Source organism: Apodemus sylvaticus, chromosome 1, assembly GCF_947179515.1.
Source record: "Apodemus sylvaticus chromosome 1, mApoSyl1.1, whole genome shotgun sequence".
Lineage (NCBI taxonomy): Eukaryota > Metazoa > Chordata > Mammalia > Rodentia > Muridae > Apodemus > Apodemus sylvaticus.
The window spans coordinates 93,149,572-93,167,575 of NC_067472.1; the positions used below are offsets into that span (position 1 = coordinate 93,149,572).

An 18,004-nucleotide genomic window follows, 5' to 3' on the forward strand; every position below is an offset into this window, starting at 1 on the left:
TGAGGACTGAGCAAACCGCCAGCTGGTGTGGACTTCCCACCCGCCAGCTGGAGTGGGCTTCCCACTCCAACAAAAGAACAGCAAGTAAGAAAAAAGAAGGCAGATTTCATTCTCAGGAACACACTGTTGCAGATAAGAAAGGTGACCCACACTTTCATTTTCTTTATTTTTCATTGATACCGTATGGATACAAAGTTTCTAGAAAGCTACAAAATGTCTACCACTTTATCAAGAAGGCATCAAAATGTGTCACTTTGCAAAGACATGAAAACACCTGCAGGAACTGACACAAAAATAGCATTTTTAGAGTGATGAAATAATTGCACTTAACTGTCATGGGTATTAAAGTTATCACACATATGTACCGCGAAAGCTAGAATACATTTGTTTTTTTTTTTTTACAAAGCACTTTATAAAAAAATTCTCTGCACACAAACCCTATAATTTTCATATAACTATCATACTAAAGATAAATTCACTTTAAAGCCAACACTTAGAACATTTTTTTTAAACAAAGGTACCAGTACCTAAACACAAACGTTAACAAATACGAGAACACTGTACTGCGGGAGGTTTGGCCAAATGCCTTTTGAAAGTTTCTGCAAACAGTTTAAGAGAACACGAAGGAGCCGCCTCACCCTCTTCTCCACAGTCTCCCCAAGGGGAACCCCGTCACCCAGAGGCTCAGGTTCCGGCCCAGCCCCAGCAGCAGTACAGGACCAAAACAGCCACTGACCAGATGAAACGCTTACGCCACAAGCCCATCCTATACACTTTACACAAGAGACAACAGAGAAGCCATGAAGTCGCTTAGAATCTGAAGGAACACACGTGGCAAAAACCAATTTACATAAAATTTGAGCATATCAAAGAAGTAAAGGCTTTTCAGGTTTTTTAAATGTTACAAAAAGATTTTTTTTTTGTCATTTTTCAGGCACGTACTATTTTTGTTTTTACTGTTTTTTTCCCCTTGTCTGAAGTCATAAGCCCACTGAAAAAGGCCCAGAGCTGTTGATCTTTCAAGGAGGTAACAGGAGATGTACATCTTTTTTTCTTTTTTAAAGAAGTGCAGTTAATAATCGTTTTTACACATTGAAACTAATCACAGAAAACAATTAATTTTAAAAAGAAAAACACAAAACTCATAGACAGGCTTTCTAACATGATGGATGTGTGGATTCTGACCGCCTTTCTTAGAAGAGACAGAATGTCTGTGGTAAAACCACCAGGGTCAGGGTGAGCAGGGCTGAGTCTAGGGGGCCCTGACCCCACAGTGGTGAATGAATAGGGTGGGGGACACACACACACACAGAGGCTGCTTTTATCTAAAATGATGTAGTGTGGGACATGGGACCCAATGCAGATTCACAGAGAAAACAAGCTACGACTTAGGAAGGGACAATAAATACAAATATCTCATCTCAGTTAATGGTGCGTGACTTCAGTGGGGCCTACCCTTTGCAACACAGTAAATTTAAAATACAAAAACCTTCATTTTAAAAGATATGGGCGAAGAGTTCAGGAGAGAAAACTACTGCAAACAGGACAGCGATGGCTAGAAAGAGGCACAAGAGAACACACATTTGACTAAGTTCTTCAAGTTGTGGTGTGTCCCTGCCAGGGAGGAGTACAAGACAGCAAACTACTAACTCTAACCTGTGCTGAGAAATTATCCTTTTCATTTGATAGTTGTCAAACAAAACAAAACAAAAAAAACTGGACTTTTATACATACTCACAACTTGGAGTTGGATACAAATCACTCGGGCAATTTGGGAGCCGGAGCGGCTATTCCTTAGACACCAGGGAGGGAGCGAGAGAACTGCGTGGTAGAGCTTTGAGGCTAACTTTCAGAGTTGTCTGTCATTACTTTTACACTTACATCAGCAAAGGAAGAAAAAGAAAAAAACAAAAAACAACAACTATTTTTTTTCCTGGCTTCTTTTTGCCTCCTTTGTTCTTTCTCCTTACGGTATGGGGTTTCCAGATGCAAAAAAGTTTTACTCTAAACTGACACACACTTTAAAGAGTCGGTTGAGGACTCGAACATCCTTGAAAATGCCGGATTGCAAATCGTGTGCTCTTCACAAGTCTCTCACAGCACATTTGGATATCTGGAGCCGGCAAAACTGCCCAGACACTTCAACTGCAATGACCCTAACGAACCCATTTTTAATTTTTGTTCTGCACTGTCATCTCAATGCGAGGCTTCCAACAACCAAACATGTAGGCAGGCAAGTGCGCACTGTCGTTCCAGTGGACGAGAGTCTCTACAGTCTGGACATGGACACGGGGGAAGGCAGAGCCATGGTGTCCACCCACTGGCCGGGGAGTCGGGTGCTTGTGCGTAAGTTCCTTCCCAGGGACGCTGGGTGACGAGCTGGTGGACATGCCGGGGAGAGGTGGCACACACAGACACAACAGTTTGCAGGGCTCGCCACTGCCACACTGTGCCGTGCAGGACAGCGGTGGTGGGGCTCCCCACTGGCAGCAGACTCACAGGAGGCAGGGACCACACGGTGCTTGGTGCTCTCAAGAATACAAGCCTGCGGTTGGTTACTCATCCCAGTTAACCAAAGGCATTATGGTGATCTCAAAATATTTTTGGTCTCTCTACAAATTGTCGTTATTATGGTGGCACTTTCTAAGCTGGAATCTCGAGCCAAAGGCACTTTCAAGCTGGAGTGCAGAAGATTCACAAATAGCTAAGTATTTGGTCATGGATTGAAAAAGGCATCAATGAAAAGTACAATTCGCTCTTCATAGTAAGCTGCAGCGCTGCAGCCTTTAGTTTTGGTATGGATACGAACGTGAGAGCATGGTCAAAGAATCGACTTGGGTTCTGATTCAGGTTGTCTGAAACCAAGTCATCAGCTTCCTATAGAACTGGAATTAAAAACGGGCTTTTGAAACACAAATGAGAATGATTTTGGCTTGTCCTGCTTCTGATATGGGGCCAATTAGCAAGTGGACACCCAGAACAGGTTGAGAAAAGGCTGGCGGCTACAAGGTATTACTAAGGCACTGCTTTACTGGGAGGCTTTGGCAGCTGTGAACTGAAAACTATGAAAAGTAACAGTAGTAAGAGAAACGCTTCCAGCTTACAAAAGGGCTCATGGTTCCCAGGCAGCCTGTCACACTGATACCCTGCGACGTGACTTCTCTTAAGATTTAAGGCTTTTCAGGAATGACACGTGCAGGACTTAGCCACAGAAACATCAACATAGAAGAGGCCAGCAACTCAAACATCCTCCTCCTAATGTTACAGGTGAGGATGCCAACACACAGGTTTCCTACCCTTCCTTAGGACAAGCATGGTACGCCAGAGCAAATACAAAATTATACAAATTACAGGTACCCGGTTTGTACAACTGACCGTCAGGTGACTTCAATAATACATGGTTGTATAAAAAGGATGGCTAACGCCACTGCGGTACTGAAGTCTGAAGATCTGGATCTCAATGTCCTCTGAAGGATTTTAACACTGAGGGTTTTCTTTTGGCTGGTGTGTGGGCAGGACTTTGCTGCTGGGATGTGTGGTAAATAGAAATTTGACTCAAAGCCTGTGGCTGGAGAATTATCTTCTGAGGAAACAAAAGGCGCATCAGCCTAGCCATCTACTTATGGTCCCCAGACAGCTATAGGGGATCTGAGCTGACTCTGTCCATGCATTCTCAGGGGTCATTTAAGCACAGAGCACCAAAGGAAGCCGGCTTCCACCCAGGAGAGGCTGAAGATGAATGAAAGAGAAGCCCTCACCCTTGTCCTGTGACTAAATAGCTGAGAGACTGGACCAGGCACCTCTCATCCCTTCAAGATGAAGGGGAATGGACCATGCTCTCTTTTAGTTTGAGAACGAGGCACCTTCTGGAACAGATCCAGACTAGTTCGCTCCATCCCTAAAGATGGAAGAGATACAACAGATAGCACGGGGCATGAGGCAGACAGCAGAAGCAGAGTAGAAAAGATAAACCCTATACCGAAAAGGAGGAGGAGGAGCCTGGGGGGGGGGTGTGTGTGAGAAAGAACCAGGTGGGGGAGAGGGTGTTCTCTTTTTAAGCCCGGGGAAAGAGTAGGCTGTAAGTCAAATCAGAAATGTTCTTTAAGTAGGAGTAAGATGGCCATAGGGAGGCTGCTAGTTAGCAGTCCCCAGCTTTCCCCTGACAGGAGAGAAAGAGCAGCAGGAAAGAGATGGTGGCTGTGCAGGAGAAGCCTCTAACAGAAGAAAAGATGCTACTGAAGAATCCTGCCACTTGGTTCTCCCTGACCTTAAAAAACTGGGGGGTAGGGTGGGGTAGGGAGGGGGAGGGTCACGGATTGGAGAAAAACTGGTTATCAATATGCTAATGTGACTTAGTAAGAGAAAGGGTAGCCATTTTCAACTAAGGTTGAACCTTGCACAACCCAGGGCAATGAGCTGGGAGACCTGTGAAGTGGCCAGGAATTCTCAATCCTCTGATGGTGCACAGGGTACAGCCAATCAACTGGTCCAAAATGTCCCTGGCCTCCAGTTAGCTGGACTATGGGGGGCGTGGGGGGTCCCAAGACATGTTCTGAAGAAGTTTTAGGTTCACTTTATGTCTCTTTCATTGGAAATGTTGCCTCTAAACTACGCAGTGGCTAAGCAAGATGTCTATATTATGTCCGTGACAGATCTGTCCCAGTCACTGTGAGACAGCACTGGGGAGAGTAGGGTGAGGGCAAGCCCCAGCAATGGTACCATAGCTTTAGGAAGCGGAGAAGAGAGGGCAGACCTCCCACCCCAAACGCACGCTTTCACTTGGGAAATAAAGCAATTTTAGGATAATTGGGTCACTGATTAAGACAGGGAAATTCTACAAGATTTATAGATCTTATAGCTGCCAGTGCTGAATACAGAGCAGAGATTATAACAACAGGAGGTGGGGTGGGGCGTACGGGGCAAAACAGCACCTTCTGGACAAGACAGGGCCATTGGATTCATAGACTCACAGCAACCGTGAGAACAAGGGGGTCAACATTCCAGGACCGAGGAGCGAATAACAGTTGATGGTTCTGGGGAAGAGAACTCAGTTTAAGAGCGTGGTTCCTGGCAGGCTTGACCTTGTTCCAATGGATATCCCACACCTGTGAGTATATGGGCAGCACAAATTAGCCATGGTGGGTGTGCTGGCTAGTTTTATGTCAACTTAACACAAGCTATATAGTCATCTGAGAAAAGGGAACCTCAATTGAGAAAATATCTCCATAAGCAATGGCTGTAGGCAAGCCTGCAGGGCATTTTCTTAATCAGTGATGGGGGGTGGGGGGAGAAGACCACTGTGCACAGTGCCACCCCTCTGATGGTCCTGGATTCTACAAGAAAGCAGGCTGAGCAAGCCATGAGGGCAAGCCAGAGAGCAGCGCTCCTCCATGGTCTCTGTATCAACTTGTTTCTCAGGTTCCTCCCCCGCAGCCTTCAGTGATGGACTAGGATGTGGACAGCCCACTTTATCCCCCAACTTTTGGGCATTATTAACATCATAGCAATATAACTGTAAGACTAAGGTTATTCTCTTTTTAAAGGCAAGAAAGAATGAGGAGTTGGGAGGGGTGGAGATATGGGTTGAGTGTAAAAGAAAAAGATGGGAGAGAGCTGGGCAGTGGTGGCACATGCCTGTAATCCCAGCACTCTGGGAGGCAGAGGTAGGTGGATTTCTGAGTTCAAGGCCAGCCTGGTCTACATAGTGAATTCCAGGACAGCCAGGGCTATACAGAGAAACACTGTCTCGGAAAAACCAAATCAAAAAAAAAAAAAAAAAAAGATGGGAGAGGAGTGGTGGGTTAGTATACATTAAATTATTTTATAGCTGTTTTAAGAGCAAGTCAGTCAGATCATTCACATCCCCTACCTACTACTTCCCAGAAAGGTGTTAGGAAGAAGAGGAACAGACAGTGAGGGAACAGACATGCTTCCCTGACTCTGTGACCCAGTATCAACCACTATACTCTAGCTGGTGCTTGGGAAATAAGTCCCCACTGCCTTAGTGGTGCAGAGGGGCAGCTCTACTCCTGAGCGGCAGGCCTCTCCCCCATCACATTCTGAGATGACCTATAGCCTCAGGAGATCATTTGTACCCATTCAGTCATATCCTCCTGGTCTCAAGATACAGGGGGTTCCTCTTGAATAAAGACATAGGAAGTCAAAGCTAAAGAAACCTCCCTAAGAGGGTTGTCCGCAAGATTAATTAATGTCATATCCAGGAGACATTGTTAAACACCTGGTCTGCAGACAGATAAAAGGTGAAACTCAGGATAGCCATTCCTTTGAGAGCTGGCTTAAAACAGGGAACCTAGGCGGTTCTCCTGAGGAGAACCAGGGCCCCATTGGCCTACATAAGGGAGGCACAATGCAAATAGAAAGATCTTGCACATTCTTCTCTGGTCCTCCCAGGGATGAAGGATGCTGCTGGGAGGAGACAGTCAATCCAGTGTGGTTCCTTTAACTACATGCCAGCCACGCCCACCCACTGAGGACCAAAAGATGCTGTAAAATATAAGCAGTCAGAGCTGATGTTGGGGCAAAGGCATATGTGTCTCCTGGACATAGTAGATGTAGAATTTTGCTTTATAGCCTTAGTGCAAAAAACAAGCCATGTTTTTTGCTTTTTTTTTTTAAACATAAAAAGTTTGTATCATTTCTATTGTGTTTACATATTCCTAACAGTTGGTTTGTGTGTACACGTTTGTGTGTGCTCACACATGTGAGTGTGTGTAAAGAAACTCTTGCTTTCCTCTTACCTTCTTGGGAAGTGGAGGGGTAACCTTTCTTGCTTCCCAGTGAAAAAGCACTTAGGCAAGTAACCCGAGGTTGGCCACATCAGACCAACTCTGCTGGGCAATGCTTTGGGATATTCTCTTGGTAAGAGAATGAGGGAATCTGCTTAAAAAGGAGAGAGAGAGAGAGAGAGAGAGAGAGAGAGAGAGAGAGAGAGAGAGAATATGCGTAAAGTGCCACTGAGGCTTACAGACAGATGCCCTTAGAGAAAATATATCCATGTCTATAATGCAGAGAGGTGAGAAGCAACTAGCAAACTGACAACAAACAGGAGCTCGAAGAGCTGCAGGTCCACCTGTGCATGAACACAGAGCTACAGTCACAGATGCTTCCTATGCACACTGCGTTACCAGCAACAACCTATCCACAGGCTAGTGAGGAGGCTTGTGACAGTGACATTCTGGGGAGCAGAGACACCAAGCCCGATGAGCCTTCTGCTTGCTCGGTTGATGACAATTTCCTTCCAGCCACAGGATTCTGCATCCTTTGCAACTCACAGTGCAGTAGTATTCATGCCAATTTTCAGATTTGCTATTAAATTTCAGTGGTTCAAATGTGAACTCGTCTCCATAAAAAAATTTGGTTGACCATATAAAGTGTAACTGCACACACAAGACTGTAACATTGTAAGTTTAGACTTGTTTCAGTATTATCTACTTATTGCAAAAAGAGCCATCTTTTCTTTTTCATTAAATAATGAATTATCACATTAGTACAATACAATTTTACATTTTTAAATATACTATATATGTTAAGGATAAGGGGTGATGTTTTCCTCCTTTGTAACACCTGTTTCAAGAGTTTAATGAATTAGGGTATTAGTTTTAACCTTGGGGGTGGGGGAAGGTACAAATTTGTCTCATTAGGATATTTCAACCAAGTATGTCTTAAGGCTATAGTTTAACATTTGGTTTTAAAAAGAAAGAAAAATTCATTTAAAAAATAATTTAGTGAATTACATTCTTCCATAACTTCCACCCTAATTAGTTACAAAGATAAGTCTAAAGAATCTTAGTTTTCCTGTACTAATTTACATTTATATTTAAAGATTAATTTTACTTGTATCTTAAAACAAGAATTTTATGTTGGAAAAAACACAAAAAGAACTAAATACATTTGTATAAAGGCAGTCAATGCCCCGTGGCCAATCCTCTGTCTCAGTATTTTCTACCACAACAGGAAACAGGTCTGCAGAGAGGCTTAGCTTAGGCTGGTAAGATTCACCTTCCCCAAGGAATTGTGGGTTGCAGATCTGAGGAATACACAAAAAACTGCATCACAACTTCACAGCTACAATGATAGCATGAACACATGGAAAAAAAAATAAGTTCACTCGAACAGGATTAGAAAGGTCAGGGTGGGACCTGGATGGGGGGCCAGGGTAGCACCCTGTGTGGTGAGGTTTACAGTCAGTCGTTCAATAATGGAGAGTGTGTGTGTGCACATATGTGTGTGTATATACAGATATCTCTCTATATAAATAACCAGGTTCAGTCCTTTACAAGCCTGTAGATATGATGCTGTGCTCCATGGTCACTATTCGATACTTCAAATACACAGGCCATGCAGAGGAGAGTTTCTTGTGTATCCCTGTTTGTTACCACCTGTTTAAAAAAAAAAAAAAGACATATGTACCATCACCCTACATAAATGACAGCCTGTGCCACATTCAGAAGATTACAAGTCTCACTGGAATCCCACACACCCCACCTGCTGCTGCTGCTCTCTGCAGACACAGGCTGTACCTCTCCAACGTGTAGGAAAGACCCATGTACGGCCCCCATGGGTTTCTCTCCCTCACATTTATGAGCTTAGCCTCTGTCAGATCTGAGCTCACACTGGCCTCAGGCCCATTGCTACCTCAGAAGGAACACTCTGAAGGACAATCTGATCAAATGTACCTTACAACGCTTCAATGGTTCTCTGTGACTTTCATGTTCAAAAGCGTTTTGAGCTTGAGTGCCTTATCTAGCTTGTCAAGGGCCTAATTTCCCCTCTGCAATGGTCTGTTTCGCCCATGTAAGTTTCCCTTGTCTCCAAGCGCCCAAGCTCAGTGGCCCAGACTGAAAAAATAAAGGCTCACTTCTGATTTTCTTCATGGAGTTCTGTAATTCATATAGACTGGTGTTTTCCAATATCCAGGTCCTCTACCGAACTGTAAAGAACTGAGACCATGTCTTCTGGCTAGCCAGCTCAGGCATGGTACGCCATGATGGAGCATCTGCTGAGTGAACAAACTTTATGATGACCACCAACGCTGTGTGCCTCCTATGTGTGTACTGCAGTAGGAGATGTGTGGCACAGACCTCACAACTCTGCGACTGGGTGCCATTGTTCTCCAGGGCAAAGAGGAGGCTGAAGTACCAGCTACTGAGACTAATCAGCTCAAAGTTGCTACTTACCTATAGACCTCCCCTGCCTCTGAGCTAGGCCACATCACCTCAGCACTATGCCCATCTCTGCGAGACATTGGCGATAATTTTATTTTCCATTCTTTTACTGGATAAACTCTCTCTCTCATCTGATCCTGGGATGGCTGCTCCACTCAACCAGCCCATCAAAGTATTCCTAGCACCTGATACCCATGTATACACTCAGGAAAAAGTTTTACTTGCTTGGTAAATATGAAAAATGTCTGCTTATCCTTCAACATACACACCTTCTTAACCATTCCTGAGAATCCCACCCCACCTATCTCTAGACTTCAATGGTGTCTCACTCAGAAATATTCAACAATTTAAATGACTGTGTATCATAATCTACTCATTTTCTTCTTTGACTCAAAGGCCATAAGTTACCATGGCACACTGTAATCATTAAATCACTTCTCAGCAGCCAAGGCTATACCCATGGCATAACTGAGGGAATTTAAAGATTCTCACTGGTTATCTTAGAGGTGAAGAATACAGATTTAAACGATCCATTTATTAATGCAGACAGCTATGGAGACTTCAAATCTTCAGTTCAAGATTTCTGATTTCATGGCTCAGTCAGTGTTGATCACCATGACCTTGAGTCGATTCCTTAACCACAGAAATGATACTGCAGTTCATGGCAAGACTTTTACAGTAACATTTACAAAGGGTCTTTGTATCTAGCATAAGGTCTGTGATTTCTCAGACACATGCATTTTCTTGTAATTCCATTCTTTCTGTCTGTCTGTACTGAAGATTTAAAAACCCTGGGCCTCATGTATGGTAGGCCAAATTCTCCACCTCTGCATATCCCTAGGCTTCTTTTCATTTTGCCTTAAAATATTTTGATTTTACCTTGTATGTGTGAGAGTTGCCTATATGTATGTATGTGTAACATACCTGGTGCCCTCAGAGGCCAGAAGGGGGTGACCCCTAGAACTGGAGTGACAGATGGCTATAAGACATGGTGGAGGAAACTGTAAGAACAAGTGCTTTCAGCTGCCGTTACGGCTCTCTAGCCCCATCTTTTTTAAGACAGGGTCTCACTAAGATGCCTAGGCTGTCCTTGAACACTCTGTAGCCTAGGCAGACTTTGAAATGTGCAATCCCCCTGCCTTGGCTTCCTGAGTAGACTACAGGCCTATACCACCACTAGGCCCATGAAGACAGCAGGCACATTTGGCTCATGACTCACCTCTGTCCTCCCACCGCCTCGGTGTGTCCAGTTCAATCCCAATGCAACAGGATGCAACCAGAGAACCAAGCCTACCAGCCATGGAGAACTTAAATTGGCCCAATAACCCACTTTTACTTAGCAAAGTGGTGGCTAGCAGCTGCTAACAAGAGCTAGAAAGTATAATTTCTCCTGTCCATCAATTGGATATTTTCAATTTTTAGAATCCCGAAGTCTGAGATTTTTTAAGGCAATGATATTATTTCTAACAAATGTATCTTGGAAATTATTAATTGCTTATATCAAAATATTTTGTTTAACTGCTTAATGACACTCTACTGTTGTTTTGAGAAGGGTATTTTCTATAGCCTAGCTTGGCCTTGAACTCCTGATGCTCTTGCCTCCATTTGTCAAATCCAGGAATTGTATGTATCTGCCATTGTGACTTGCTTTAATGACACATTTTAACCAAACCCAATGAGGTCCAGAATGGTGGAAGTCGCATGTCCCAGAGGCATGCTGCTGACAGGTACCTGGGCTCTCTGAGAATTAGGGGCCTGGCTCTGACATCTCACATTCAATTCAGCCAGGCTCTCTGAGGCAGAGTCCAGACTGGTGCTATCACAACACTCAACCTGCAGTCACAGACAGAGCTGGAGTTGAAATTCCTGCTAAGAGAGGTGGGTGGTTACCACCTAAGAATTCAAGTCACTGACTTTCACTTGCTTTCATGTGTGTGTGTGTGTGTGTGTGTGTGTGTGTGTGTGTGTGTGTGTGTGTGTGGTGTGTGTGACTCTTCCATCTTAGTTAATTTTTTTTTTGGAAGATATAATTTCTATCTAAATACAGAGCACACTGATTAGGCCAAGCTGGCCAATGGCTTCCAGGGAATGAGTTACCCGTCCCCACCTCCTCCGTGCTGGGGGGCAGAGAAACAGTACTCAGGCCTTATGCATGTGTGGCAAGGTCCTTACTGACTGACCCATCCTTCCTAGTTCCCACATGCTTGGAATGCAGCAGTTCTAAGACAGATACCTGCTCCCTGCCACCACTCACTCTACAAACTGCTCATCTTCCACCAAAAGGACACTGGTGCCTACTAAAGTCGGCGTTCCCACACCCCCAGGTCCTGGGCTTCAGGAGTGCACAGGCACAGCTGAGACTCACTAGGACTGTAGAGAAAGTTAAGCTTGTATGCAAAGTCCATCCTTGCATGCTGATGCTGGTCTGAGCTCAGAGATGCCAGTCCCTGATGGCAGTGACTCCAAATTCCGGCTCTGCCATGACTACTTAGGTTGCTGGGTTTGCATGGCAAGCCACCTGAGCCACCTCAGCAGCTGTCTGAAGATAGGGCTTCACCATGCAGTCAGTCCCGACTGCCCTCAATCTCCTGATCCCCTGCCTCAGCCTAAGGATGGGGATTACAGGCATGTACTACCACATAAAGCTTAAATTAGAGTCAACATTCCTTCCTTCCTTCCTTCCTTCCTTCCTTCCTTCCTTCCTTCCTTCCTTCCTTCCTTCCTTCCTTCCTTCCTTCCTTCCTCTCTTCAATGGGAAGGGATACGTGAAAAAGGAACCTTTCAAACTAAACCAAAACAGTAAATAGCTGATTGAGAACCAACACACCAGGTAAGGGATTCCCTGGATTAAACACTCAGGATTCCCATTCTAGCAACAAAGAAATGTGGCAGCCCTTCAGAGGCTGCAGGACCACAGAGCTACCCTTGCCAGCCCCTCAGGAGCACTGGGCTCACTGACCTTCTGACCTTCCAGTTTAATCAACAACTATTTTCTTTTTTAAAAATGCCTTATAAAATCTATTATTTTATGAACATATTTTGAGGAAAAAGTCTCTAACTCTGGCAACTGATGAAGAAACATGGTATAAGGATTTGGTGAGCACCAGTTACCCAAGTATCCTCGCTGAAAACCTGGCTTCCTTCCCACCCACCTTCCTCACTGTCCCCAGAGAGCCTCAGCACACGCTCTACCAATGCCAACCAGGAGACAAATATTACCAATAATATGGTGAAGTTTTCCAAAACACTGTTCATCATATATTTCTCTGGTAGGTGTTTGAGCTTGTGGATGAAGTTGATCATGTATTCACACATCGGCGAGCGGTTTATTCGGTACACGAATCGGCCACTTTCGAACCTCGCATACTCCGTCTGTGAGGGAAAAGAGAGGTGAGTATCTTTATGTTTCCAAACACAGAGAATGGCTGCTTTTGAGAGCATGAACTTTTCAACATGAATCTTCTATTGATAAGTTCTGTCATTTCTGCCAATTCCTTAATCAAAAACAAACCCTACCTCTAAATTTACAGCCAGGCACACAGAATCTATCATTTTTCTCCAATTTTAAAAAAATGTTATAAAGGGTGATCTTTAAACGGTCTGATATATCCTTCTAGGAAAAGTGTGTGTGTGTGTGTGTGTGTGTGTGTGTGTGTGTGTGTGTGTGTGTGTGTGTGAAGGGAGGGGAGGGGAGGGGAGGGGAGGGGGAGGGGAGGGGAGGGGAGGGGAGGGGAGGGGAGGGGAGGGGAGGGGAGGGGAGGGGAGGGAAGGGAAGGGAAGGGAAGGGAAGGGAAGGGAAGGGAAGGGAAGGGAAGGGAAGGGAAGGGAAGGGAAGGGAAGGGAAGGGAAGGGAAGGGAAGGGAAGGGAAGGGAAGGGAAGGGAAGGGAAGGGCTTCCAATAACCTTAAGAGGCAAAGAAGCACAAACTTAAGAGGTCAAAATTCTGGCCCAGAAAAATATAAATGACTAGCACTGAACCCGAAGGGGCGCTGGGCACAGTGAGCAGCGGCCACAGGTGTGACCACTAGGCCTCGATACACAGAGAGCTCACAGCCTTAAGGAGGAACCACTGGGTTAAACTGGAGAATCTGCTATGCTGGATACTCTGAAGACAGATCTTCTTTCAAGATGGATCTCTCTATGTAGCCCTCGCCGGCCTAGAACCGGCTATGTAGACTAGTCTGGCCCTGACCTACTAGAATTAAAGGCACGCACCACCATACACAGCTCTGTAGAAAAGCCTTCAATATAGATCTTTAAATCAGGCTCCCAAACCCAAAGCCTATCTATTCTAGAAATTGGAATCTAGAAATATGAATCTAACACAAATCATAAAATACTTAGAATTTAACAAAGAGCAAACATGATAAAAACCACAAAATCCTATCAAAACATAAGACAAATGCAAATAAATTTATATTAATACATCATTTTAAATATAATTATAGTGTTCAAACCATTTGCCTTTCTTTACATTAAATAAAGTGCATATCATTTGGAAATAGGAAAGTGGCTCCTAGCTTAGCAAAGATAGAAAAAGAATAATAAGAACAACTTGCTGCATCTGACTCCAGAACCTAATTATAAAATCAAGGCCCAGAAGCTCCTAGGATACATGGGAATGTTACTAAGAAATATTTGGCTGGAAAAGGATTACAACTTAACAAGTCTATCCATTTGCACTTGTATTTTTGTATGGCTAGTGCATGTGTGTCACTGCATGTGGGTGGAGTCAAGGAAAACCTACAGGAATTGGTTCTTTCTCTCCTTTCCACCATGTGGACCCCAGGAATTGAACTCAGAATCATAGGCTTAGCAGCAAGCACCTTACCCACTGAGCCATCCTGTTGGCTGATCATCATTCCCCCCAAAACCCCCTTTTCATCCTAATTTTGTGATCCTGCTAGTTTGTCAAGGCAGCCACACCCTACACCCCAATTTTAATTATTCTTAGTGCTCAGGATTCCCAACTTATATTTCCTGTCTCTCAAGTCTACTCTTCTATCTCTGTCCCCTGGCAAGGCACTGTCTGGTCACTGCTGTTGGCAGGCATGAAGTATGACCTCGGGCTCTCCCTCCTCTGTAAGCTTTAATATGCAGTTACTAAATTCCATTTAAAACCTCTTACTGGAGTCCTGGGAAGACATCTGTGGAACGCTTGTGACCCCTGTTAAATTCACCATCAACTCAACCCACCCGTATCCTTTCCTGTCATTTTAACATCAGTCTTGCATGGCCGGAGCTGTGCTCAGGAGGCTCCAAGGCAGCCCACGCCCCTAGAGCTCTGCCTAAGCTCTTAAACCCTCTTCCGTCTCCTGCCAGGCAGACTCTGGACAGGCAGACCTCTCCTCTAGGCTTGGCTGGGAAGGGAGAGTCTTGCCATAGGTAAGTTAGGCTCCTGGATGGAGAGTCCAGAACTGAAGCAAATAAAACTGAAATCTTCAGATGGTGGCAGTTAGGCAGAAGACACTGGAAAATCAGGTAGGTAGACTGCCACCTACAAACACTAGTCACAAAAGTAACTGACCCTGATAAGACAAACAGGTTTGTAAAAGTTTGTAAGTTTTGATGAACTCAGGAGTCTCATGCCTCATCCTCCCAAGTGCTAGGATTACAGGCACTGACCAACACTCCCTACTGAAATGTAAACTAAAAACAGTTAAAATGAAAACAGTAAAAAATAAAACAAAAAACCCCTACCCCTACTTCACTTTCCCAGCACCCCCAATCCCCCACAAAAACAACAGTATCAAACAGGTTTCAGAAGGGAATTACTGCTACCTTGACCTTTACCCACAATGCCTACAGTTAGGATGTGGAGAAGCATCCTGGATCCAGAAGCCCTGCCAGAACCCCTGGGGGAGAGGGGTTCTCACCAAGGAGACCAGTACTGGCCAGTGGGCAGGACTTCCCTCAGAATGCTAGCACAGAGCATCCTGTTTGATCTCAGGTGCTGCCCAAGCATTTTTTACCTTTGCATTTATGATGTAACCAGGAAAAGATAGAAATGGAAGAGAAAGGAGACCTAAAAAGGTCCCTGCCAACTGGAAAGCAACAGGCTACCCAGACAGGACTTTCTCCTCTAGGCCAACTTACCTCTACTTTTTCTACTACTTGTTTCCCAAAGGAGCACACTTTGGTGGAACAGGTAACTGTCATGTTTTCAGAACTCTCATACTGACTGCTCACACCGTAAAAGGCCCCGGCGTCGTCTTGGATGTTGCAGTTTAAGTCCGCCTGTTGGAAGGAAGTAGGGGCAGGTTACTCCCTCATCCTAGGATCCCAGTGGTAAAGAACCAGGCTGGTAAGCCATTGAACAGCTTAGCAGTGGGGAAGAGACAGCTGCCTCTCTACAACTATTGATGGGAAGCCACTTGCTTCCCAGGAGGGGCTGAGGTTGATTATTTAGCCAAAGATGACCTTAAACTCCAGTCTCCACTTACTAAATTCTTACAGGAATGTGCTACCTACCATACCCAGTTCCCAGATACCAGGGGCTGAACCCAGCCAGGGCTTCAAGCATGCTAGACAAGCACCGTACCAACTGAGCCCTGCTGTGGTCAGTACACATCTGGGAAGTCTCCCCTTGAGAAGACATGCTACCAGGATGCGTTTAGCCTGACTTGTTTGCATTCAGTATTGGAACTGTACCCTTGTAATGAAAATGCTAAAGGCTAAAGTTTCTAAAATGTGCAGAAAGAGGGGCATGAAATGACTGTGCACTCTGCCAATCTTGTGAGGTTTAAAAACAAAGCAAAACAAACAAACAAACAACAATAAAAACACAAGTCCCTATAGCTGACTCAACACTGCTACAAAGACGATTACCACACCCAGGGCTGAAAGGCCTAACCTACAAAGATGCTAAATCATAGCTACTCATATAACACATTCTTATGAATGGCCTACAATGTAAGGCTCAGGCTAGACAAGATGGCACCTGGCTACAAGCTAATGTGGGAGACAAGTACAGCAGAAAGACTATGCAATCAAAGAGTAAGTGTCACACCAAGGGATGATGGGAGGTCTTAGATGCACAGTGAAAGGAGGGCTCCCCAACTCATGTGCTTGTGCATGAACAGGAGACAAAGAGGTACACAGATGTGGCTCAGGCTGTGGAGGGTTAACTAAAAATGGTAGGTTGCATCTTGGTGCAAATGGGAGGCCCTAGAAAATTCTGGTGCTGGGAATCAAGATGAAAGCAGGGCTTCAGAACACAATGTCTTTGGGGCATGGTGCCACTGCAGAAAGCCATGGCCATAGGTGTATGGTCAGACTGGTGGATATGCAATTCCCACAACAAGTGTTATGATGGGAAGCTTTGGGTATGTGATTAGGAGTCTGTCGTTACAAGTGACTGTACAATCACAGAAAAGGACCATGCCCTCCACAACAAGAGGCCTTCCCAGATACTAGTATCTGGACCCTGGACCTTCCAGTCTCCAAAAATTCAAGTGATAAATCTGGTTGTATCTATCCAGAATTCCCAGCACACTGTATGAGAACAGCACCAGAAGAGCAGGTTGTAACCAGTTGTTGCTCTGTAAGAACTCAATTATACATACATGCTTGGGCAGGAAAGGAGGTTTCCAAATTATTTTTCTTTTGTTTCAGCTTCAGAAAGTCCTACCTTTAAAGAGGAACAACTGTAAGCAGAACATACCTACAATCCCATACTGAGGAGACAGAAGCAGAATCCCTTAAGTTCAAGGCCAGCATGCACCATATAGTAAGTTACAAGCTAACAAAAGCTATATATTCAGTGAGATTAAGTCGGGGGTAGGGATGAAAAAATAGCAACAACAAAAGGGGTATGCTCAAAGGGACGATAACATAATGATGCGATGTGATATTTTAAAATCAAACAACCTATTGTGTTTGTATTATTATGAAAGACACAGTAACAGAAATAAGCAGGTGCTTGGAATAAGGAGTGGAGGAAGCTCAGGAGAGGAAGACTGACTGGGAGGATGGAGGGCTGATGAGACAGTAACTACTTAAAATACCTCTGATAACTTGTCAGTGTACATCACATTTTGAAAATATCAACAGTAATGGTTTGACACCAGCAAAGCTGATGACAGCGTTCAGCGTTCACACCTCCATCCCTGAGAGCTGCAAATCTAGAGCTCATAACAAGAGTGAGTTGGGTGTTCTATTCTTTACCCCCAGTGTTAACTGGTACTCTATTTCAGTCAAACTCTAAAGAGCCAGGAAGGACAGCAGTGGCTGAGTCTGCCCCTTCCTCCTCACCATCATGAAGCAGCGGCCACTCATTTACAGGTCTGTGGAAGGAGAGGAAAGGATGAGGTTGTGCCTGAGGTAGCACTTGTGCAAGCTAGAGCTACAATGTAGCAAGCTCAGACAGTTCCAAGCTGTTACAAACTTAATTCCAGAAAAGAGCCTGTAATGCATTTGTGCATCTTGCTAAAGGCTAATAACACGGGTTATGCATGCTAATTTAAAGCATATATGTGCTGTGTATATAAAATAAGCCTCCAATATATCATTTCCTCTATTAGGAATTAGGCAAACAATCTGGAGGGAGGGTTTCAGTAAGATAACTTAGAACAGTGTGCACATGATAATAAAAGAAAGACTTAAAAAAACAAATGGTTTCTGCCCTTGTCAATTCCCCACAGACAAGCGACCCTCTTAGCTTCAGCCTGCACCAGATCACACTCATCTGTACAATGCCCTGCATCACTGTGTGTCTTAAGATTATGTAGATTCTGCTGATGAACTTTCATCAGGAGTGAATCATTTACCATATACCGATCCTTAAAGATGAAGTTATTGGTCAGATGTGGTGGTACAGA

General features: G+C 44.4%; 1 protein-coding gene across 2 annotated transcripts in view; it reads right to left on the minus strand.

Annotated features, from left to right (window-relative positions):
* Nucleotides 1-309: 309 nt before the first annotated feature.
* Nucleotides 310-18,004, minus strand: part of Tead1 (TEA domain transcription factor 1) — a 214,866-nt gene continuing 197,171 nt past the window's right edge. For both annotated transcript variants that reach the window (XM_052201066.1, XM_052201060.1), the window contains 3 exons: nt 15,282-15,422; nt 12,405-12,557; nt 310-8,399 (listed from right to left, as the gene is read on the minus strand). In XM_052201066.1, coding sequence (XP_052057026.1) covers nt 8,286-8,399; nt 12,405-12,557; nt 15,282-15,422 — 408 coding nt within the window. In that variant the 3' untranslated portion in view covers nt 310-8,285. The remainder of the gene's footprint in view (nt 8,400-12,404; nt 12,558-15,281; nt 15,423-18,004) is intronic.